At 46.0% G+C, this 24,615-nt stretch overlaps 1 protein-coding gene and 2 long non-coding RNA genes across 3 annotated transcripts in view; 1 reads left to right on the plus strand and 2 right to left on the minus strand.

Moving 5' to 3' along the window:
• Positions 1-4,910: 4,910 nt before the first annotated feature.
• Positions 4,911-24,615, minus strand: part of LOC132460665 (histone-lysine N-methyltransferase PRDM9-like) — a 45,987-nt gene continuing 26,282 nt past the window's right edge. Inside the window, 8 exon segments of the mRNA XM_060055494.1 lie at positions 4,911-6,057; positions 6,059-6,660; positions 7,088-7,278; positions 7,475-7,539; positions 7,630-7,773; positions 8,380-8,510; positions 9,001-9,127; positions 9,349-9,428. Coding sequence (XP_059911477.1) covers positions 5,884-6,057; positions 6,059-6,660; positions 7,088-7,278; positions 7,475-7,539; positions 7,630-7,773; positions 8,380-8,510; positions 9,001-9,127; positions 9,349-9,428 — 1,514 coding nt within the window. The 3' untranslated portion in view covers positions 4,911-5,883.
• On the plus strand, positions 12,600-14,896 carry LOC132460753 (uncharacterized). Its single transcript, XR_009526406.1, has 5 exons — positions 12,600-12,760; positions 13,263-13,695; positions 13,868-13,963; positions 14,158-14,294; positions 14,537-14,896. It is a non-coding gene; the product is annotated as an uncharacterized LOC132460753 (long non-coding RNA).
• LOC132460781 (uncharacterized) lies at positions 12,726-14,289 on the minus strand. The gene is made up of 2 exons (XR_009526437.1): positions 14,152-14,289; positions 12,726-13,975 (listed from the first exon to the last, which is right to left on the minus strand). It is a non-coding gene; the product is annotated as an uncharacterized LOC132460781 (long non-coding RNA).

The following is a 24,615-nucleotide window of genomic DNA, read 5'->3' on the forward strand; positions in this document are numbered from 1 at the left end:
GAGGGGGTAAGAACAGTGAGGGGACCCAGGTAGGAGGGGGTAAGAACAGTGAGGAGACCCAGGTAGGAGGGGGTAAGAACAGTGAGGAGACCCAGGTAGGAGGGGGTAAGAACAGTGAGGAGACCCAGGTAGGAGGGGGTAAGAACAGCAGTGAGGAGACCCAGGTGGGAGAGGGTAAGAACAGTGAAGAGACCCAGGTAGGAGGGGGTAAGAACAGTGAGGGGACCCAGGTAGGAGGGGGTAAGAACGGTGAGGAGACCCAGGTAGGAGGGGGTAAGAACAGTGAGGAGACCCAGGTAGGAGGGAGTAAGAACAGTGAGGAGACCCAGGTAGGAGGGGGTAAGAACAGTAGCCCAACGGGGATACGAGGGGAACCCACGTTAGGGGGTCATTACAGCGAGAAGGCCAGTGGGAGCACATGTGTTTTGAGGAGGGATTTCAATGTTGTCAGGGTGTCTCTTTCAGTTCAGCTCAAAGCCCTAGCACCCACGGTGCTGAGAGCCCTAGCACCCACGGTGCTGAGAGCCCTAGCACCCACGGTGCTACGAGCCCTAGCACCCACGGTGCTGAGAGCCCTAGCACCCACGGTGCTGAGAGCCCTAGCACCCTAGGTGCTGAGAGCCCTAGCACCCACGGTGCTGAGAGCCCTAGCACCCACGGTGCTGTGAGCCCTAGCACCCACACTGCTGAGAGCCCTAGCACCCACGGTGCTGAGAGCCCTAGCACCCTAGGTGCTACGAGCACTAGCACCCACACTGCTGAGAGCCCTAGCACCCACGGTGCTGAGAGCCCTACTACCCACGGTGCTGAAGCGGGAGGTCGGGACGGTGAAGACCAGCTGAGGATGACGAAGGGAGCGGCAGGGCCTGTCCTCCTGGAGGAGGTCGGGGAGATAAGTGGGGGCCACGTTGTGGAGGGCTTAGTCGGTGAGCAGAAGGGTTTTAAAGGCCCACTATGCAACTTTTTTAGCCAAAATTACATTAAGTATGCAGGTTGAGAGTTATGCTGATGGTTCTGCATCCATTTCTGGGTCGATTGGTGGGTGTGTCATTTACCCATGTCGCCTCTCCAGTGAAAAAGCGCATATGCAACTTGATCTGCTCGGACCGGGACAATCCGGATGTGACGCAACGGAAGTATCCTCGAAAATGTAGTCAGATTGTAGTTTCGAAAATGCTTTACGGCACAGACACACACCCAAACATGGCACCGGCTAGATATAAACAGCCAGTTACGAGGCAATTGTTGCATTCATCATGGATCAATCGACTAATGGTACGGCCACACCAACTGCGTTACTCGCGTTGGATAACGCGCCTAACGCGCCTAACCTGACGCTTGATCATTGTGTGTCACAAAAATGGTTCAACGCGCCCAACGCGCCTGTGGCTGCGCTAGAGTCTGAGGTAGGAAACCCAAACGCCGCCGTGTTTGGGTGCATGATAGAGTTTAGATCGGGTTAGATTAAATAATCTCGGATATAAATAACGATCTCATCTCATAGTCATCCGTTTATCCGGGGTCGGGTCGCGGGGGGAGCAGCTCAAGCAGGGGGCCCCAGACTTCCCTTTCCCGGGCCACATTGACCAACTCTGACGGGGGGATCCCGAGGCGTTCCCAGGCCAGTGTTGAGATATAATCTCTCCACCTAGTCCTGGGTCTTCCCCGAGGTCTCCTCCCCACTGGACGTGCCTGAAACCCCTCCCAAGGAAGGCGCCCAGTGGGCATCCTCACCAGATGCCCGAACCACCTCAGCTGACTCCTTTCTAAGTAAAGGAGCAGCGGCTCTAATCCGAGTTCCTCACGGATGGCTGAGCTTCTCACCCTATCCCTAAGGGAGACGCCAGCCACCCTTCTGAGAAAACTCATCTCGGCCGCTTGTACCCGCAATCTCGTCCTTTCGGTCATCACCCAGCCCTCATGACCATAGGTGAGGATAGGAACGAAGATCGACCGGTAGATCGAGAGCTTTGCCTTGCGGCTCAGCTCTCTTTTCGTTACAATGGTGCGGTAAAGCGAACGCAATACCGCCCCCGCTGCTCCGATTCTCCGGGCCAATCTCACGCTCCATATTACCCTCACTCGCGAACAAGACCCTGAGGTACTTGAACTCCTTCACTTCGGCTAAGGACTCATTTCCTACCCGGAGTAATCAATCCATCGGTTTCCTGCTAAGAGTCATGTCCTCAGATTTAGCGGTGCTGATCCTCATCCCAGCCGCTTCACACTCGGCCGCCAGCCGATCCAGTGAGTGCTGAAGGTCACTGGCCGATGATCCAATGAGGACCACATCATCTGCAAAAAGCAGTGACGAGATCCTCAGACCACCGAACTGCAACCCCTCCCCACCAAGACTACGCCTCGATATCCTGTCCATGTATATCACAAACAGGATTGGTGACAAGGCGCAGCCCTGGCGGAGACCAGCACCCACTGAGAACAAAACTGACTGGCTGCCGAGGACGCGAACACAGCTCTCGCTTTGGGAGTACAGGGATTGGATGGCCCTGAGGATAGACCCCCTTACCCCATACTCCCGCAGCACCTCCCACAGTTTCTCCCGGGGGACCCGGTCATACGCCTTCTCCAGATCCACAAAACACATGTAGACCGGATGGGCATACTCCCAGGCCCCCTCCAGGATCCTTGCGAGAGTGAAGAGCTGGTCCGTAGTTCCACGTCCGGGGCGAAAACCGCATTGTTCCTCTTCTATCTGAGGTTCGACGATCGGCCGAACCCTCCTTTCCAGCACCTTGGAGTAGACTTTACCAGGGAGGCTGAGAAGTGTTATACCCCGGTAATTGGCACACACTCTCTGGTCCCCCTTTTTGGACAGGGGAACCACCACCCCGGTTTGCCACTCCTTTGGCACTGTACCCGACTCCCACGCGATGTTGAATAGGCGTGTCAACCATGACAGCCCCTCAACACCCAGAGCCTTTAGCATTTCTGGCTGGATCTCATCAATCCCTGGGGCTTTGCCACTGCGGAGATGTTTGACTACCTCAGTGACCTCCACCAGGGAAATTGACGACGAAACACCATCAACCTCGAGCTCTGCCTCCAACATAGAGGGCGTGTTATTCGGATTCAGGAGTTCCTCAAAGTGTTCCTTCCAACGTCCGACGACCTCCTCAGTTGAGGTCAACAGAGTCCCATCTGTACTGTACACAGCTTGGATGGTTCCCCGTTTCCCCCTCCTGAGGTGCCGGATAGTCTTCCAGAAACACTTTGGTGCCGACCGAAAGTCCTTCTCCATGGCCTCTCCGAACTTCTCCCACACCCGCTGCTTAGCCTCCAACACGGCAGCAGCTGCAGCCCTTCGGGCCTGTCGGTACCCTGCAACCGAGTCAGGAGTCCTCCAGGATACCATATCCCGGAAGGCCTCCTTCTTCAATCGGACGGCTTCCCTGACCACCGGTGTCCACCACGGTGTCCGAGGGTTAGCGCCCCTTGAGGAGCCTAAGACCCTGAGGCCACAGCTAGCCACCGCAGCTTCAGCAATGGAGGCTTTGAACACCGCCCACTCCGGCTCAATGCCCCCAACCTCCACAGGAATGCCAGAAAAACTCAGCCGGAGGTGTGAGTTGAAGATACCTAGGACGGGGGCCTCCTCTAGACGTTCCCAGTTCACCCACACTACTCGTTTGGGCTTACCAGGTCTATCCGGAAATTTCCCCCCATTCCCTGATCCAACTCACAACCAGATGGTGGTCGGTTGACAGTTCCGCCCCTCTCTTTACCCGAGTGTCCAAAACATGCGACCTCAGATCAGATGACACGATCACAAAATCGATCATTGATCTTCGGCCTAGGGTACTCTGGTACCAGGTACACTTATGAGCACCCTTATGTTCGAACATGGTGTTTGTTATGGATAATCCATGACTAGCACAGAAGTCCAATAACAAACGGCCGCTCGGGTTTAGATCAGGGAGGCCGTTCCTCCCCACCACGCCTCTCCAGTTGTCTCCATCGTTGCCCACGTGGGCGTTGAAGTCACCCAGTAGAACTACGGAGTCCCCTACTGGAGCCCCATACAGGACTCCATTCAGGGTCTCCAAGAAGGCAGAGTACTCTGAGCTGCTGTTTGGTGCATACACGCAAACAACAGTCAGAGTTTTCCCCCCTACAACCCTTAGGCGCAGGGAGGCGACCCTCTCGTCTACCGGGGTAAACTCCAACACCGCGGCGCTCAGCCGGGGATTTATGAGTATCCCCACACCCGCCCGGCGCCTCACGCCCTTGGCAACTCCGGAGAAGAATAGAGTCCAACCCTTATCCAGGAGTACGGTACCACGCACAGCTGAGCTGTGCGTGGAGGTAAGCCCCACCAGATCTAACTGATAGCGCTCCACCTCCCTCACAAGCTCCGGTTCCTTTCCCCACAGCGAGGTGACGTTCCACGTCCCCAGAGCCAGCTTCTGCCGCCCGGGTCTGGTCCGTCGAGACCCCTGACCTTCGCTGCCACCCATGTGGCACCCATATTTTGATTATACATTGTTTAATTGGAAGTCTGGGGTATATATCTATCCATAGTTATTAGATAGATTTCAGTGTTTTGTTTTGTGTTTTTTTGCGATGTCCTAGCATGCACCTGACCCTCGTGTAGTCATGCTAGTTCCCCTTCCCCCACTGTGTGTTTCGTAGAGGAGTTGGAGTAAGGGCACAAGTGCTAAGAGGAAGCTATTTGTACATATGTGTATTCAGGTATGTATTTTACTTCATTTATTTCAAAATTTTTTGTTATAATATTGTATGTAGTCGCCCTTTTTGTTTTCCGATACCCTTGGGAAGAGATTCAGCAACGAATAAATGGACGTCGGAGTGCCCGAGTCCGGACAGATCGTGGGTCACGTCATTCATTAAAAAAAAGAAACACAACGCAGATTCAGCCGGTCACACTTGATAGACAGCAAAGTTAGCTAGTTTAGATTGACTTCAACGTGGCCGGCGCCCCTGACTTGGAGGGCTTTATTTCGAATTACCAATAACTGGCCTAGCCCAAATCATTGACGTTCGGACGCATTTAAATGGTTGCTGGCAGTGACAAGTATATCACACAATTAAACGAGGATAAACGCTATGTATTTTTGTTGATTAATTTCGTGTTGATAAAAGTTGATTAATAGTTGGCAGATATATTGAAGTGAATATTTCACGGAGGGGCGGCGCCCTAGCGCCCTCTATTGACCCACCGCCACTGGTTGATATATCTATCATTTGTTCACTGTATTAGCCTTCCAAATCACAGGCCTCTTCAACGGTTTAAATCAGACATCCTTTTTTTCTCACTTCCATTGAAGGACGGTGAATAGTAATTATTATTGGAAGATTGAAGCATAATTATCAATAATTAATTCAAAATGTCACTGAATCCAGGGAAGGGGAACATCTTCGTGGTGCTGTGGTTCCCTCTGGTGGTCAGTAACGGGACCTCAGCTCATCCGTTGCATCCTACGTTATACATAACAGCATATCAAATATAATTCACCAACATGTTGGACTGCTTCTATTCTATCCAGACAAAACCAGTCTTCTCAACACTGCATATCCGATTTTATTTGAATTTCTACAGGATAAATAAATAAATACATACAAATGTAGTAAATATAACAATGACGTCAGATCTAAGATACCTTACTGATGACAAATGGAAGTTAAATAATTCAGATAATAACATTATCTCTCTCAAACTATTTTTTTTATGAATTTTTTTTGGGCAAAACCCTTCACTCATACAGACATGAATATAAATAAATACATAAAGTTGATAAGATAAACAATTAAGGGCACATGAACATGTGCCCTTTTAACATATAACAGCAAGAACCATGTTTGATTCGATTTGAATAACAGATGTCTGGGAACCATTTAGTTTCTTCACATGGTTGTTTGGGTGGAGACTCCTCTGTGAAGTTGTTGGTGTCTCTTGAGATGACCAGATCGACTAAATGTTTTCCCACACTTCTGACAGTGGTATGGTTTCTCTCCTGTGTGGATGCGCTGGTGATTCTTCAGATCACCAGAGTGACTAAATGTTTTCCCACACTGTTTTACAGTGGTATGGTTTCTCTCCTGTATGGATGCGCTGGTGTCTCTCCAGATGACCAGATTGACTAAATGTTTTCCCACACTGTTTACAGTGGTATGGTTTCTCTCCTGTGTGGATGCGCTGGTGTTTCTTCAGATCACCAGACTGACTAAATGTTTTCCCACACTGTTTACAGTGGTATGGTTTCTCTCCTGTGTGGATGCGCTGATGTACCGTCAGATCACTAGATTGTCTAAATGTTTTCCCACACTGTTTACAGTGGTATGGTTTCTCTCCCATGTGGATGCGCTGGTGTCTCTTCAGACTATGAGGGCGACTAAAGGTTTTACTGCACTTCTCACATCTGTGTTGTCCGGCTCCTTCTGCTGGAATCTGGCTCGTGCTTTGGACGGTTCCCGGGGAGGCTCCGATCGGTTCTTGATAGGAGGCTGCGACGTATGGGAGGAGACTAGGCTCCACCTTGATTTCTCCACTCCTCAGCAGTCGGCCGTACAGGTCGCCATGGCTCCTCTTCATTTGTTTGTGGAGGAAGATCTGAGACGTGTAGGAGTACGGACACTCGGGACAGGGGAAAGCCTGTGCTGGTGTCAGCTGGGATTTCCCTCCTAGGAGAAAGAGAGTCATATTTATTTTATTTTTGAGAGTGCTGCTGATGGCTGGTTTAAGCAGCCTCACCTGGCCAGAGTCAGGTGGTTTAGGCTTTGGGGCTTGATAAGGCTGCACAGCCTAATCAGCCTAATCAAGCATACCTGAATTAGTATACTTGTATAGTTTTTTTGAAACCTCCATGGTACTGTATATTTTGCATTTAGACATTTTTCCAAGCAAGAATATTTTTCTATTATGTTGACATCTTTTGTTTATTATGTTTAAATTTATGTTAAAACTTTACTATTTCCTGTATAATTTCTTAACTGCTTTGTTAATGTAGATGTTTATTGTCCAAGCTCTTTTGAATTAAAATGAGAGATGTGGTCATGAAGTGCCGCATAGAAACCAAACCCTGACAGAAAGACAGACTTGAAGGCAGACCTTTAGTAGAGCTCTTGTTGTTCCACAGTCGATCAAATCCGATTCCCAGATGTCTGGCGTATTCGTCCCCATACCAGACCAAGAGCTCTGCTCCTGGAGTCACGAGGCCACAGGTGCGATAAGGAATCCCTCCTTTGTGCTGAAACGCTATTAGGTTCTGTTCCTCTTCATTACGAGCACAATTGACGTACCTAACACACAGACAGGTACGTCAACACACCTTTACAGTGTATCTTCTGCATATGTCATAGCAACACAGAAAATATTGTGGATCTAATCAGATAACAGACATGGAGAAATATAAATGTTATCAATAAAGTAATGTTAGTAAGAAAATTGTGAACATTATTCATGCAGTAGATGGTATAAAAGTGAATAGGGTCCTACCTCATCCAGTTAGAAAGTGTCTCTCTCTTTGCATCAATGTAATCACTGTGTCTGCTCTTGTAGATCTGGAGAAATGTGTTAATCAGACTCTATGCCATCCAATAAACACAAAAGCACACATACAAGACTAGATCAAAATAAATGAACACACTGACCTCCCAGGAGTATCCACTCTCCAGGGCTCCCTCTTCATCTGTCCTGTGTCCTTTGTAGGGTCCAAAGTGTGTTCCAATGGGAAGGCCACCGTCTCCACAGTAAAACACCCCTAGACCGGCCCCAGGGATCCCAGAATCTCTGATCTACCCCACATGAGACAGAGATGGAGAAAGGAGGAGAGCCGTAGTGTGAGAGGAATACATAGAGGGAGGGAGAGGTGGAGGAGGGAGGAGAGATAGAATACAAGAGAGGTAGAGGAGAGCGAGATGGAGACACATGGAGAAGAGAGATATAGAGAGATTGAGGCAGGGAGAGACAAAGAGAGGTGAGAGGAATGGAGAGAGGAAGAGAGGTGGTGAGATGGAGGGGGGGAGAGGAAGATAAGACATGATAAGAAATTAATGGAGATGTGTAGTTGGGAAACAACTGAGCAAGAGAGAGATTTAGACAAGAGGGAGGGAGGAAAGGAAAGAGGGGGTTGGGACAGGGGGGGGGGGGGAGTTCAGAGAGGGAGTCACAAAGAGAGGCAGATAGAGGGAAATGGGGGGAGAGAGGGAGAGATAGACAGAAAGCACGATTCAGGAAGAAGAACCATTGGGGGAGAGATACAGTATATCCATCTGCTTTGGCAATATAACTGTTCACATTACTGTTTTTATATACATTAGCTGGGAAATGTATTAAACAATGATTGTTATACTGTCTCATTGGACGGGGAGAACTTTGTTGGGTTAAAGTACGACATATACCTCAAACCCAGCGGGCAGTGTCTTCTTGGCTCTGTCTTTCTCTCTGACAGCAACGGGGCGATCAGCCATGAAGACGATAGGACCGTGGACCTCGCACTCTTCGAGGAAGAAAGTCCTACACTCATCACAGACTGGAGAGAGTTCATTCATTTATTACGTCCAAAAGAGCTTCAGCTACAAATCTATATTAAATAGACAGAAACAGGAAGATTAAAAATTGGTTTGTGTGTGTGTGTGAGTGTGAGTGAGTGAGTGAGTGAGTGAGTGAGTGAGTGAGTGAGTGAGTGAGTGAGTGAGTGAGTGAGTGAGTGAGTGAGTGAGTGAGTGAGTGAGTGAGTGAGTGAGTGAGTGAGTGAGTGAGTGAGTGAGTGAGTGAGTGAGAGAGAGAGAGAGCTCTTACAGAAGTAGTAGTCATCCTTAGGTACTTCCGGTTCTTGGTAGTTAACTCTGAGAACATTTCTCAGGTTTGTCTCTCTTGAATAAACACTTGAGCCCTTCATATGTTCATGGAGAACTGATTCACACACACACACACACACACACACACACACACACAGTTACAGACTATACTTGCACAACAAGGTGTTATTGCAGGGAAGCAGTGGTGGGATCAGAGCTAACCCAATGAGACCTCCTCCTGGACTGCAGAGCCCCTCTCTACTCCTCCTCCGGGGGGGTCGATCTCTGGATGAGAAGGAGTGGGCCCTCCAGAGACCTCCTGGTCGCTCCGGCCCCGCCCTGAGAGACTCTGACAGACAGAACCTTGAGTTAGGAGTACTCCCTGTTTTATTAATGAGGGTAGGACACACCTTACCTCCTAGCAACAATACGTCTAAGGTTATACATCGTGCTGGTGTCATTAATACCCTTAATCCATGAGTCTGCTGTCACACGGACATGAAGCAGGTCTCGTACCATCGGGGACAGGACATGGTAAGGCTGCTGAAGGTGATGTGTGCTGTTTTATACCTGTACAGAAACTGCATCTGACGTACTGGGCTGTTGTAGAGACCCCTGTCTGACTGTTGGTGGCTTCCACACTCGAGCACCTGCTGACATAACTGGTTTTAGGTTAGGATGTAACCTGCTAACTATTACCAAATGACTATGAGTTAGGATGTGACCCAGAGGTGTAGCCATGGTTTCAACATTGGGGGGGACAAATGCCTGGGGGCGGGGTCCGGCCCCCCCAGGCAAAGATTTTGAACATGCATTAATCTGGTGCACTCTGAGAGCAAAATCTCAATACCTAGCACCTTTCGAGGGATGGATGTTTAAAACACTTTAATACTGGATGTGACCAAGCAGTCTGGGAGTGTGGAAGACTTGAAATTGGGAAAAGGTTTACACACAAATACTTCAGAGCTCTGTTTTCCTTTACTTTTTCAATTTAATATAACATTTTGTGCTCCTCAATATTTCAACCAATCCAGTCAGTTTTCCCACATTCAATTCATTGATGTTTTGTCTTTCTTACAAAACACACACAAACAAACACCTGCACCACCACAACAAGGACACAAAATCCAGCCAGTTCTTACTTCCATTACATTTTTTATTGCATAACCATCACATTTGCCAATGTTGAGTAAAACCCACCCAGGTGCATCTATCTCATGGACCTAAATAGAACCCCACCCCAAAACTTTTGTTACCCCTCAGATTTTCTGATATTTTCAACCAATTGTTTAATAAGTACCTAGATGAGTTTCATGAGAGAGCGCACTGAGCTAATCTCATGGTGAAACCATTAGCCGTAATGAATGATGCACTGTTAAAGAATTGGACATGTCAAGGACATAACCTAAATGTTTTCTGATTAGTTATGGATTAATCTATGAATACATACATTATACAATGTTTTGTAACTTTGAATGAGACTTGACTTAATAATTATTATATTGCTATATTAGCAACTGCAACGCTGCTGTGTAAAGTTGTGTGTCAACTGAAGGAGGCGAGAAAAAAAAAGAGATGAAGATGATGAAGACAGCGGTTTTAGTATCGATACTGTTGCACATAATTATCTAATCCTTTATTATTTTTTTTAATTTTAATCGATTAGTATCTGACTATACATTTTTTTGACAACCCTACACTATATACATGTGTGTTAACAGGATTCTGCTTGAATGTCATGATTCGGTCTTAACCTTTCATATTTACTCCTCTCTTAGGCGACTCACCTTTATGCCACCACTAGATTGACAAACTCTCCCTGTGCTTTCATCCTCCAAACTTTCTGTCTCTCCCGCTGGCTCACTAGCTCTACTCTGAACACAACAGAGGAAACATGGAAGGAATAATATCAGATATCAGCAAACTATTTACCAGCAGACTACTGAAACACACTATAGACATCAGTGCCACTGCCAACAGGATTCTGCTCTAATGTCACAATTCGGTTTAAACCATTAATATTTACTCTTTGACAATCATTTTGCAGACGCTTTTAACCAAAGTAACTTACAAATTGCATTGAACATAGGAAAAGCCAAGGTTCTACTAGTTTCCAGAACTCCTCTCTTAGGCTACTCACCTCTATGTCACTACCAGATTGACACACACTGCTTTCATCCTCCAAACGTTCTTGCTCTCTCTGTGCTTCACTCTCTTTATTCTGAACACACCAAAGTGAACATGCCACAGGGAAGATCCACATCCTCATTGTACCCAGCACTTCTGAAAATGCACTTCCGAATGCATCTCTGTCCCCAGCACATTTAAAACCAAACGGCCCATGCATTTAGATCTAATGGGGAACATTTCGGAACATTGAGACGTCGGCATAATGAGGTGTTGGAATTACGGAATGGGGCCGGGGCCAACGTAATCTAGCTGGCTTATTACATGGGTAACACATAGCTAATGATGCTGCTCGCTAGAGAAGCGACAAAAACCCACGAAATTTGATAGACACTATCAAAAGCTTCATAACTTACCTGTTTTTTCGATCGTAACATGCCACTAATTTGCTGTTGTTGATGTTTTTGATTCCATGGCTCCGTCACCGAGCCGCACGTGCAGGGACGAATCAAATCATGGATCTATCCCATTGGCTAGCTAGCCCGAACAGCCATATTCTCATTGGCTGTAAGAGCTGTAGATAGAATCGGATTGAGTTATTTAGGGTGTGCGGCGCGCACTGTGTGCAGAGATGCGTTCAGGGAACGGAGTGTACTTCAGGGAAAACCTAAGTGTTCTACCCATAGAAATATTGAATTGCTATATCCCTATTCCCAGCGATTTATTGGGGGGGGACATTTTGGGATATCTGAACATTGGGGGGGACTTGTACCCCCCATGTATATGGCCGCTACGCCTATGATGTGACCTATTAACTACAACAAACAGACCATATGTAAGGATGTACTATTGTAGAAGCCATGATTAGGTTTTCTGCATTTTGTCTTGACATTGTTAGTTAAGATATAATTCTTTGTTATTACGTTTATGAGAAATGATTACAGTTAATATATGCATGAATCAATGTACTTAATACTACATTTTGTTATTCACCTAGGACTCACCGGCATGTGTTACCATAATCCCCTAGCCACTACCTCTCAACGTGCCTCTGTGTAGAGCTTAATTGGCCCATTGACGGTGACTGTATCGGGTTAGATGGCGGGGAAGGAACAGTTTTCCGACCGCATACGCATACCTATACGCATCAGCATACTGAAGTACTTTCATATTGTTTTCGCAAACCATATTTGTAATAGGGGAGAGCCGGGTCGATTGAAACACTTTGCAGTTAAACGTCTTTTTCAAAGATGACGTTACGTATACAAATAATTTTAACATGTGATCAACAACTCACAGGTGTGTTCTCTTAATTACAAGTGAAATTTAATACATATGTTGGATGATCGAGCTGTTATTTAACTTTGAACGCAAGTTGACATTTGTTTCAAACGCCCCGCCTAGTCGGGACGTTTGAAACACGCATGCGGGACGAATGAAACAGCATATTTTAAAAATAATCTATTGCCCTTACTCTTGTTTTTACGCTACATACCAGACAACATACTAGTGTACTCGTCATTGCTAAAATTTCACATAATTCCGCATAATATAAATAGGTCAAAATATATTTTTGGCCCGTGCGTAATTGTCAAGATGCACATTTCGGTTAAAACTCACCTTTTTTCTTTTGGACGACTAAATTTGCATTAAATTTACTTATTTCCCTGTCCTAAGTAATGTTTAAGGATACACGGTTGAACACCCTTTTATTTATTTTAAACAAAAACTACCAGGTCAACAGGATATCACGAGACCTGTTACATCTGAAATGTATCCAAGCGCCGCACGGGGTTAACTTCTTTTCGACACGCTCAGCACGGCGCACAGAAGCATCCGAAGTCTCTGTGGACAGGTAAGTGGCTAAACTTATTTTTTCTGATAAATATTGTGTAATTGTCTGCACATTTACATGAACATTATGTTGAAATCATAATAAGCAGAACTTTGACACTCTAGCTGATGGATGGTAATGGCTGGAGAAAAGGATAAATCGGCAAGCCATGTGTCGTGACCAAGAGCAAGGGTGTAGAAGGCTAGCCTATAGCTTATACCCAGCAGTTCTTAAGTGTGCATGTCCACTAAATTAAATTATTATTGTCATAATTTAATGTAGCCATTGTTATTTTTGATGCGTTACCATGATGGACGAAAAGTAGGCCTACCCTGCAAAATATTTAATAGCCAAGCTCCCACTCATAGCCTAACCCAGGCCTCATAGTTAGTTAGTTAGTTAATCAGTCTATAATGTTAAGTGAATTGTGCTGTAGGCCTACATTTACAGTATTTCCACTGCAAACTAGTGAAGACACATGGACAGTATAGTAGGCTGAATATTTTTATTCTTTGTCACACAGGTGACACAGGTAGTGTGCACTCCCGTCGGTGCAAGCCTCATGCGACCACTTATAGCAAAATACACACTGGACCCACTCTTCCCCAGACATCGAGGCGCTGAAGAGCTCGCAGCACACGAGGCAGCTGACGTCCTCGCTGGATAGGCCTAAATAAATTGGAGATGTAGAGGCAGCAATGGTGGTGAACTCTGCTGCCTCCGGAACAGGACAAACTAGGCCTAAGGTGGGGCTGACTCCATCAGCGGGCCAGGTGATGGTGGGAGGAGCAGCTGAGGTGGCACCAGGGGTGACTCCAGCAAGGGGGGCGGCTTCAGGAGCGGGCGAGAAGAGCCTCTTCTTGGGAGCCCGAGAGGAGGGAGGCTGCTTGGCGGGACGACGCTGCTTCACAGTTCCCTGTTTTTCCGCCTCTAAAGCAGCCCTCACCGGGGTGTCCGTAAGTATAGCAGTTGTCCTGAAACATTAAATTGGACGTTTTAATGATAATTGAATTACTTTAAATGTGGTAGGTCTACATGACTGTAGACAAAGGAAGTCCAGACAAGATATGAGATGCAAGAGTAACTCCACTTGCCTCTTTCTCCCTCTTCTCTTTGTGATCTTTCTAGGTCCGGCCTTAGGGTAAGGCCGGACGATGTCCGGGCTGAATTCAACGGCCTCTCCCTCAGGCTGGACAGCTTCGTCAGGCCCGGCAGCTCGATCAGGTACATCCATGCCTGCCAAAGGACACATTTAAAAAATACACACTTTTAAATAAATGTTTATAAACACAGCTTCTCTGCCGTCCACTACCCTATGGACTTCTTTTATGAACTTGGACTTATGGGACTATTTACTTATCTATTATTAACCTTTGTTTAATCCTCTGTTGCTTCTGATGAACAGTTCCTACCTGAAGTGGCACCTGGAGAAGCGCTGACCTCGTCACCCGAAGCCTGGGGAGGAGGACGGTCTGTCGAATAGGCTCCGGCGAAGTCCTTTTCCTCAAATGCAGAGGGGTTAAAAGGCCAGATCCCTGGACTTGAGAACCCGGAGGTGATGTTGTTCACTGTTGCAGCCTTTGGTAAGGCTTCAGCAACGATGGAGGGCACATCATAAATAGAGATGTTTATCCCTGGGTGGCTCCTCATCCACCTGTCCGCCGCACTGTTTACGTACCCCTTAAGGGGGCCGAAGACACTAATGTCCATTGGCTGCAACCTGTGGGTGCAGTGGGGAGGGAAGGACAGCAGCACTATGCCATTGGCTCTGCAGTAATCAATTGCTGCAATTGACAGGTGGGACGTGTGATTGTCCAGCAGGAGGAGCAGCTTCGACTCCTTGGACACACGGGTGTGACTGGTGAAGTGGGCCAGGTACAGGAGGAAGTCTGGCTCCTTCATCCAGCCAGTTGGGTTGCCGCTGCCAGCACAGCCAACGGGTCCACCCCTCAGGAAGTGGTCTTTGAACCGCTTACGGGGGAAGATGAAAAATGGCGGAACAAGGTCGCCCTGAGCATTGCCTGCCAGGGCAACTGTGACCAGGGTCCCCCTCTCCGCTGAGGTCACTGACCCGACCTGCTTCTGCCCCATCTGGGCGACGACACGGTCTGGCACCTGGACAGTGGTGACCCCTGTAAATAGTTGTGTGAGTATAGTTGTATATAATATAGTTGTGTGTATATAGTTGTGTATATATATAGTTGTGTGTATATAGTTGTGTTTTATGTTAATAAAGTTCATAGTAAATACCTGTTTCATCAATGTTCCAAATATCCTTGGCCTGGAACTGGTGCCGGTCCAGCACTGTCTTTAAATTTTGGTGGAACAAGTTTACATTACTTGGGTTGAAACTTGACAACCGTTGTTGGCTAGTGGCCTCTGGACGCCGAAGGGAGAGGCTGCCACTGCGCTCCATGAAGGAGGTGAACCAGTCCTTCCCCGCCATGCTCTTCCTCGACCAGGATGCAGGGAATGGGCAGCTGAAGTGCACTGCCAGCTCAAAGGCAAATTTTCTGACCTGAAGGGGTCATAAAAAGTTGATGTACATTTGTGTGTTTATGTTTATGTTATTTGTTCATATTTATTAATTAAAGCATGTGCATAGCATACATGTGTGCCTGTCCTACAACTTATGTAGCCCTTTTCACAACACTGACCTCATTAGGGGTGAGCCCAAAATAAATGGCTGCTGCCCTCTTCAGGTAGTCCCTGACCTTTCCCTCCTGCGCTGCGTTAAAAACCCTATTGTGCGGGTTATAGCCAGGGGACCTAGCCGCTTCACTGCCCTCTTCTGCCCTCCGCTTGAGGTAGCGTGACAACGTCACATGGTTAATGTTGTTGGCCAACGCTGCCTGCCTCACTGAGCTCCCAGAATTGACCTCGCTGCAGGCCCTGGCATACACCCATGCAGGAACCAGCCCACGGGAGGTGGTTCTCCTTCTCACGCGCGGCATTTTTCACTCAGTAATAATCTGTTGATGCATGTGATAAACACGTTTTGTTCATTCAAAATGTTATTAATTCAAAGCAATAGTTATTCATTGCAAAACATTTATTAATTCTGTGATTTATACAGGTAATGATCGTGCAATGTTCGCGTAATTACGCATGATGATGTGCGGGACGTTTGAAACAGGTGTTTCAATCGTCCCGACAGCGACTACTGACACTTAAACCTTTTTTACCTCTAAACTTCAAAACTGTGACATTGCACACTTTATCACAGGTTTAAATACTAATTCATCTGTTGTATAGTGATATTATTATGGCATGAAACATAAAATACAACTATTTATTACAAAAAAACTACCGCAGGAAGGATTTTACTTACAGCTCTCGAAAACAGGTTTGCGGGATAACTTTTGAACGGCGTGACGTCATTACACAAAATTTCCCGGGGTTGGTCAGTCTTGCTTGCTGAACGTAGTGACGAATTTTGACGTGAAAGCCTTGCGTGGTTTTCGAGTAAATCGCTGTGTTTCAATCGTCCCGTGTTTCAATCGACCCGGCTCTCCCCTACTTTATTTTGAACTGCTGGAAAGTCAACCGGACTGTTAGAATAAACACTCAATAAGAATTCTACTCTCTGTGCGTGCTTCTTCAAAATGTGTGAACTCCGCATCAGCCTCATGGCCTCAAAACCTGGTAGAATGGCCATAACATAGTCGGAAAACTACCCGAAGACTGACGACTTTGAAAGGATCGTATCCATGGATTGTGTCCTCACGGATTGTGTACAACGTCACTGTTGATTACCGAAGGGGAACGCAATCGATGGAATGTATGAAGAGCCGACGCATCGTGAGTAAAGCGGATTTGTGAATGAAACCGCGCTGCGCTGGAAAGGAATGTTTGGAAGCAACGTGCGTGCCAACAAACAAAAGACTGTTAAGTGAAATATCAACATCAGCATTATTGATTGGACTGAAAACTAATGAAATTAGGGAATTGATATTTGAAGGTGGAAACATTGAGGAAGTGGAAAATAAAATGACGATATTCCATAGCTGTTTAAGATCTTCAATCTGCCAATGATTCAGTTTGTGCACTTATTGAAGATGAAATGGAGCGAAGGGAGGATCAGAATAATTGGTATGAGCCCAGATTTATCAATATTGCCTTCTTCCTAAAAGAAGTGGAAGCATAGAAAGAGAAAGAACAGCTAAGGCTACAAGCCACCATTTAACCCAGAGATAGCATCTCAATTGTATCTGGAACATCTAAAACATCTAGAACATCTATAGCATCTGCTACTAAAATAGCCGCCGCTGAGAAGGCTGCTCTGGAGGCACGTGCCAAGGCTCTTCCAGCCATTCATGCCATGGAGATGGAGGGAGCAGCTCTTAAGTCTAAAACAACGTCTCTTAAAGGGCAACTTCACCCATTTCACATAAGCTTTGTATTTTTAGAACCCCCCGCCTATTTTTGAATGGTCTAGCATCATTTCCTTATTTTCTGGAGAGACTGGAGAGATCCGTATCGATCTCCAACACTTCCTGTTTTTTATGACGCAATATGACGATTTTTGCGTACAAGAAAATAGGAAGTGTAAGAGGGGATGATTCTCGTACGACTACAACCACTAGTCCCACCCCCCTCTAGGGGGTGGGACCCACTGACGCTACAGACCTATTAGAGCAGTGCCAGTGGGTGGGACTTCACCAGCAGAAACTAACATCCACAGCGTCTGAAGCTAAGATAACAGAGGCTGTTGATAAAACGGAAGTACATTGGCGGAGGGTACTGGATCTGACATAGAAGATGGCTCCATGCAAAAGTTCACAATTTCGAAAGAAATACAAACGAGGGCTACCGTATTTTCCGCACTATACGGCACACCGGATTATCAAGCGCACCTTCAATGAATGGCCTATTTTAGAACTGTTTTCATGTATAGGGCGCACCGGATTATAAGGCGCATAGAATAGAAGATACTGCAGTCAAACGTTTGACTGGGGTTGCGTTATGCATCGACTAGACCGAGCTGTGCTAAAGGGAATGTCAACAAAACAGTCAGATAAAGTCAAACTTTATTAAGCGTTCTGACAACTCCGGTCACTCCCATGGTAACGATGTTCAAACGTTAATGTGCATATTAACAATATCTCATCAATATGAATATCTCTTAACAATAAGCTCACTTTTTCAGTTCATTCCCCGTCTACGAATCCCTCGAATTCTTGTGTGTCCGAATTGAACAGTTGGGCGAGTACGGCATCCAACATGCCCCGATCCCTCTCGTCATTATCCGAGTCAGTGTCGCTGCTGTTGCCTGGCAGTTCAGTGATTATTCCTGCCTTCGTGAAAGCTTAGACCACAGTTGAGACTGTTATATCAGCCCAGGCATCCACGATCCATTGGCAGATAGTGGCGTAAGTCGCCTGGCGCTGTCTCCCCGTCTTGGTGACGTGTGTTCGCCTTCTTGGCCCCGTCCACACGAAGCCGATTTTTTGGGTGAAACCGCATAAAAAAACGCTTTTGGTGGACACGGGCTACGGCCACACCAAACGCGTGTAACGTGCCTAACTTGAAGCTTGATCATTGTGTGTCACAAAAATGGTTCAACGCGCCAACGCGCCTGTGGCTGCGCTGGATTTAGGAGTCTGAGGTAGGAAACCCAAACGCAATAATCAGGTTAAATAACTTCACATGGTGTGTCTGGTGTGTTTCCAGCATTCGTAGTGTTGATCAGCAGATAGTCCGCCAAGACGTTGAGGTTGCTTAGCAACCAGAGACGCTGTCCATGCAAGTGAATGGAGCGTTCCCTCTTCGTCATAACTATCAAACCAAACATCCTTCACATTCAACGAGCGAACATTATGAAATTAAAATGCACATTTCTCGCTAAAAATGTTTACATAAACGCATTTAATTGCGTAACTATGTTACTATTTCCACCCAGAATAAAGAAAGATGTCGGCCGTATGCTTCTGTGCAAGCGTCACTACTCTAGTGACGTCGGTTCAAGCTCCACGCTGATTTGTTCCATTAGTAGATGGAACAAGGAGGTGTCTGATAGGCGGAGATGATCAGCGGGAGTGGCCGCCAGCGAAGCTGTGCATGGTGGGAGTTGTTGTCTTCAATCCACAAGCGCCAAAAAGTCACTTTCTGCCTTTTCTCGGTCAAGACTGCACCAAATTAGAATTTTATTTTATTATTCGACTACATATAGGACCCAATTTCAATACATATTCATGCCTCCACCGGTGAAATGCTCCTTTAAGTCTAGGAGAGAAACAATTGAATTACAATCAGAAATTGAAGCAGTAGATGCAAAACTCAAAGCACTTAGTTTAAGTGAAGATCAAGGTGATGCTATGAATGAGTATTATGATGCAGGCATAGATAACACTGAGCCCACCTTTGATGATGCCTCACCAATTCCGTTTGCAACTCTGGGGGCGGTACCAAAAACCCCGCTCTAGAAAGCAGTTCGACACATGCTCAGCAGCTCTGGGGGAGCCACATGAGGAGCCACATCTTCATCCAGCCCACAAGCCGATGCAAGCAATGACCCCACCGGAGACCACCGTGCTATGCTGCAAAGACAAAAGGAGCTCATGGATCTCATGACCAGGCAACAAAATCTTTCCCTCTTGCCAAAAAGAGAAGTTCCAGTCTTTGACGGTGACCCGTTATCTTTTCAATCTTTTATTAATGCCTTTAGACACCTTATTGAGGACAAGACTAGTAGCTGCCATGACAGGCTATACTATCTTGAACAATTCACAACAGGTCAGGCCAGCGACCTGGTCCGTAGTTGTTTGCATATGGACGGCCAGCAAGGCTACACAGAGGCCAGACAGCTCTGGCACAAACATTTCGGGAATGAAATGATAATAGCAAATGCCTACCTTGAAAAAGCACTAAACTGGACATCTATTAAACCTGATGACCGTAAGTCCCTTCATTCTTATGCTTTGTTTTTAAAGGAATGTCACAATGCAATGCAAAACCTGGATTATCTTGACGAACTGGATGTTGCCTCCAATTTAAAGCTGCTCCTCTCCAAATTACCATACAAACTCCTTGAACGATGGCGGACCAGAGTGTATGAAGCATCTCAAAGAAACACACGTGTTCGATTCAAGCATCTTGTGGAATTCTTGGAAACGCAATCCAGTATCCTTTTGCATCCAGTGTTCGGAGACATAAGAGATCCACCGCCCATTAAAGGCCCCATCTCCAAAACCAAAAGCTTTGACTCAAGGACACCTAGAGGAGGCAGCAGCTTTGTGACCACTGTGACACCGGCTGAGCAGCAGGCAACCAAACAGCAGGCAACCAGACAGCCATCAACGGTAACAAAAAGCAAACCAACACCTTTTCCAGTGCTGTCATGCCATTATGTACTTTCTGTCAATGCCAACACACAGTAGAAGATTGCATAAAATTCCAGTCAGAGCCACATGACAAGAAAGTAGAACACTTAAAATGGAATGGCCACTGTTTGGGATGTCTAAAAAGGGGCCATATGAGTAAGAATTGCAACAGAAACTTGGACTGTCAAATTTGTAATAGGAAGCATCCCACCCTGCTACACATTGACAGTAAGAACTCAGATCAGTGGCCCTCGCTGAACACATCTTCCACAACCACAAGGACTCTCAACAGTGCACTGGCATCAGCTTATCACGCAACAGGGGCCAGTAAGGATTGCGCTTTAGCAATAGTGCCAGTTCAAGTCAAGGTGGCCAACAGCAACAAAACCATCCGGACGTATGCCTTCCTTGACCCGGGCAGCTCGGCCACTTCTGCACTGAAAACATCATGCATCAGCTGAACGCCAAAGGACGCAAAATTGAATTCATCCTGCGAACATTGGGACAAGACAGACCTGTTAAGAGCTATGAGCTCGCAGGATTGGAAGTAGGTAACTTAGATGGAACTGTGTACATTGATCTGCCCAAAGTATACACCCAAAGCAAAATTCCTGTTTCAAAAGAAAATCTACTTAGTCAGCATGACCTAGAAAGATGGCCCTACCTTAATGGAATCGAACTCCACAGCATTGACGCCAACATTGAGATTTTAATTGTAATGAACGTTCCAAAGGCGATGCAACCCTGGCAAGTAGTCAACATTCAAGGGAATGGACCGTACACAGTCAAGACACTATTAGGATGGGTGGTCAACGGCCCGCTCAACTCTTGTTCTGCTACGGAGGAGACTGGATCAACGTCAGTGACGGTAAATCGAATCTCGATGGACAATATCAAGGACTTGCTCATCAATCAATATAAGAATGAATATCCCGAAAAGGATTATGAGGAACAAAGAGAGATGTCTGTTGAGGACAACCAATTCATGGACTTGACAACAAAAGCAGTCACAGTCAAAGACGAGGACATTACTACCTACCCCCACCTTTCCGTGACAAGGATGTATTGTTACCAAACAACCATGATGTGGCAGCACAACGCACACAGAGCCACAGGAGATTCAGGAAGGATTTGGCTCTTGCTACAGAGTACAAAGCATTCATGGAGAATGTACTGCAAGAGGGCTATGCAGAAAAAGTGCAACAAGAACAGCTGCCAAAAGATCTTGACCACATTCCACTGAATGATGGAGAAGTAAAAAAGGCCTTCACTGCAAACTGCCTTAATCTGCAATTCAATGTGACGACCAATGTCAAGTGGCTATTCAATCTTCCATTTGCTGCTCACTTCGGAGGTGTGTGGGAGCGTTTGATCAGACTGGTGAAAAAGGTACTTCTCTCAGTGTTAAAACAAAAGACACTAGATGACGAAATGTTACAGGCAGCCTTGTGTGAGGTTGAAACCATCCTGAACGACCGACCAATCACAACTGCATCCGGTGACCCAAATGACCTTGAGCCACTCACACCAAACCACCTTCTACAGGTAAATAGCAAACCACTTTTGCAACCTGGACTCTTCAAGAAAGATGATATGTATGCCAGAAGGCGATGGAAGCAGGTACAATACCTGGCAAATCTTTTCTGGAAAAGATGGACTACAGAATACCTCACTCTGATGCAGCAGCGACAAAAGTGAGCCTACATCAAAAGAAATTTCAAGGAGAAAGACATCGTTGTCATAGTGGACCCAACAGCTCCAAGGAACCCCTGGCCCTTGGGTCGGGTGATGAAGACCCTACCGCGGCACGAAGGTCTTGTTCGCAGTGTCCTGGTGAAGACCAAAACCAACTCTACAAAGGCCCGTCGACAAGCTTTGCTTGGTCCTTGAAGCTGAAAACTCAGCCTAAGTCTGGCAAGGCCTTAAGTCTTCGATTTGCACGCTTTCACATACTGACAAACATACATACTTGGATTTGCGTGCCCACCCACCAGTACATACATGTGCATTCATGGACTTCTCATTTTCGCACTACATTTACATTCCCTGATCTGCACACACATGGACTATTCATACTTGCACTACATTTGCACCCATGGAGTTTGCTGTCCATCAGACTCTGTGCACTGTAAGAAACATCCTCCATTGACTTTGGGGGGATTCTTGGGATCACCGTTCCTGAAAAAGGAAACTGTATTGTCTTAATATGTATTGACATCTTTAAATGGATGATTATTGATGACTGACGTTTGAAGTAGCATCAGATTACTTAAGTTTTATTATGCATTATGGTTCCATTGTGTAAATATTATTAGTAATTGTTTTGCTGTAGCATTAACAATTAGGGGCCAGTAGGGATGGGAATCGAGAACCGGTTCTTGTTCAGAACCGGTTCCGAGTCAACTGATTCCTTGGAATCATTACCAAGCCTGCTTAACGATTCCGCTTATCGGTTCCGGTCGCAGCAAATGCGTCATGACGTCACACACACGCTGCTTTGATTTGGTTCAGAACGCAGCAAACATGTCGCCGCCGTGGAAGAATCGCATTGTGCGTTCACACCAAACGCGACGGGGCGACAAGATCCCATACAAAGTGAACGTAGAGACGCGTATAAACCGGCGACAAGTTTTTGTCTCGATGACAGCCAATCAGCGTTCAACAGCGTGATAACCGAGTGACATGTGTAACGTAACAGCCAATCAGCGTTCAGCCGTCAAACTCAGTGCAGTGCAGTCCGGGTGAACCGCGGAATGGAGGAGAAAGTGATTGTTGCAGTTTGCGACTCCCGGAGCTCTATATATAACAGGGGTTTTCCTAGAAAAAAAAAGTAGCAGGGAGCAGACCCCTGCGCAAAGCCGAGGGAGCAACGCGACCGAGGCGGGGGATGGTGTGGAAGGGGGATCTCCCCCTTCCACGGCGCGAAGCCTTTGAAAAAATAATGATTAAATGGTACATTCTGAGGCTATCTTAGAGAGAAATTCTAGCTCTTGTGGTCATCCTGAAAAACTAAAATACTATCAACTTTTGGTAGACTTGTACAACTTTACCCTGTAAATAAACACGACAAATTTCAAAAATATTGGCTAAACTTTTATTAAGTAGGACAAACATTGCAACCTTAAATTGCTCTCGCAAAACTCTTGATCAACACTCATTTGTTTATTTCTGTCGTTCATTGAAACCGCTTTGTGCAGAGAGAACTGGAATGGTCTTGTATACTTGCTTAGCATCTTAGCGCCTAGACCAAAAACCCATTCAAATACATAGTAGCTAGCTAGCTAGCTGCTAATAACTTTAACGTTAGCATGTCGACTCGGTCTGGGAAACTCCAATTCGGATCGGAATATTTTTGGAGTAATTATAAGTTATTTGAGGATCAGACACATTGTCAGGTGGTGGTGTTGGGATATTTTCGCGAAGAAAAGATCGTTTTGAGAAATAGTGTATGTTGTACAGCAGCATGTAAGTACAGATCCAAGTCTGACAGGTTCAGTTGGCATTTCGGTAGGATGGCGCACGCCGGGAGTATCGGGGCGCAGCGCCCCTGTTCCCTTGTTTAGAAAAAACCCTGTATAATAGTATATAATATATTATAATACCAGGGATTGGGCTTCTCGGGGTTTGTTTACCGGCATTGCTATGGTTTCCGGTCTTGTGTGTTCCAACGGTTTATTAGGTAGGCCCATCTAATAAATCTCTGTCCAATCAATGCTTCATTTTGTTTATGTCAGTTTAATTTTGTTACAAGTTGAATGCAAATGAGCACTGTTAGAATTCCAAAAGGCACAAGCTCTTACTTGGCTGTTTTCAGTCTGTGTTTTTAGTTGTATGGCATGGCACATAATGATGGCATTTGGGCTTAAAAAGCGAAACATATATTTTTTCGTCTAGACCAATTGATTTGAAAATGTACAATTTCCTAATACTAGAAGCACTTCTGATCAGATATTAAAGAGATGTAATCCAAACAAACACATTTATACTTATTTTCTCACCCAATGAGAATCGATAAGAGAATCGATAAGGAATCGGATCGATAAGCAGAATCGGAATCGGAATCGTGAAATTCATATCAATTCCCATCCCTAGGGGCCAGTGTAGAATCCATAATTAGGTTTTCTGAATTTTGTCTTGACATTATTAGTTAAGATATAATTCTTTGTTATTAATGAATCAATGTACTTAATACTATATTTTGTTATTCACCTACGACTCACCTGTATGTGTTACCGTAATCCCCTACCCACTCCCTCTCAACGTGCTTCTGTGTAGAGCTTAATTGGCCCATTGATTGTGACTGTATCGGGTTAGATGGCGGAGAAGGAACAGTTTTCCGACCGCATACGCATACGCATACCTATACGCTAGGGGTGGGTAAAAAAATCGATACGGCAATATATCACGATACTTTGCTGGCCGATAAAATATCGATTTGTTCAACTCCAAATATCGATATTTTGTTAAGACGCGCTGTGAATACAGTAGGGTTTCTTTGTCCGGTAGATGGCGCCTAAGAGCCACTCTGCTGTGTGGTGCATGCATTTCTGTGCT

The sequence above is a fragment of the Gadus macrocephalus genome, chromosome 7, assembly GCF_031168955.1.
Source record: "Gadus macrocephalus chromosome 7, ASM3116895v1".
Classification (NCBI taxonomy): domain Eukaryota; kingdom Metazoa; phylum Chordata; class Actinopteri; order Gadiformes; family Gadidae; genus Gadus; species Gadus macrocephalus.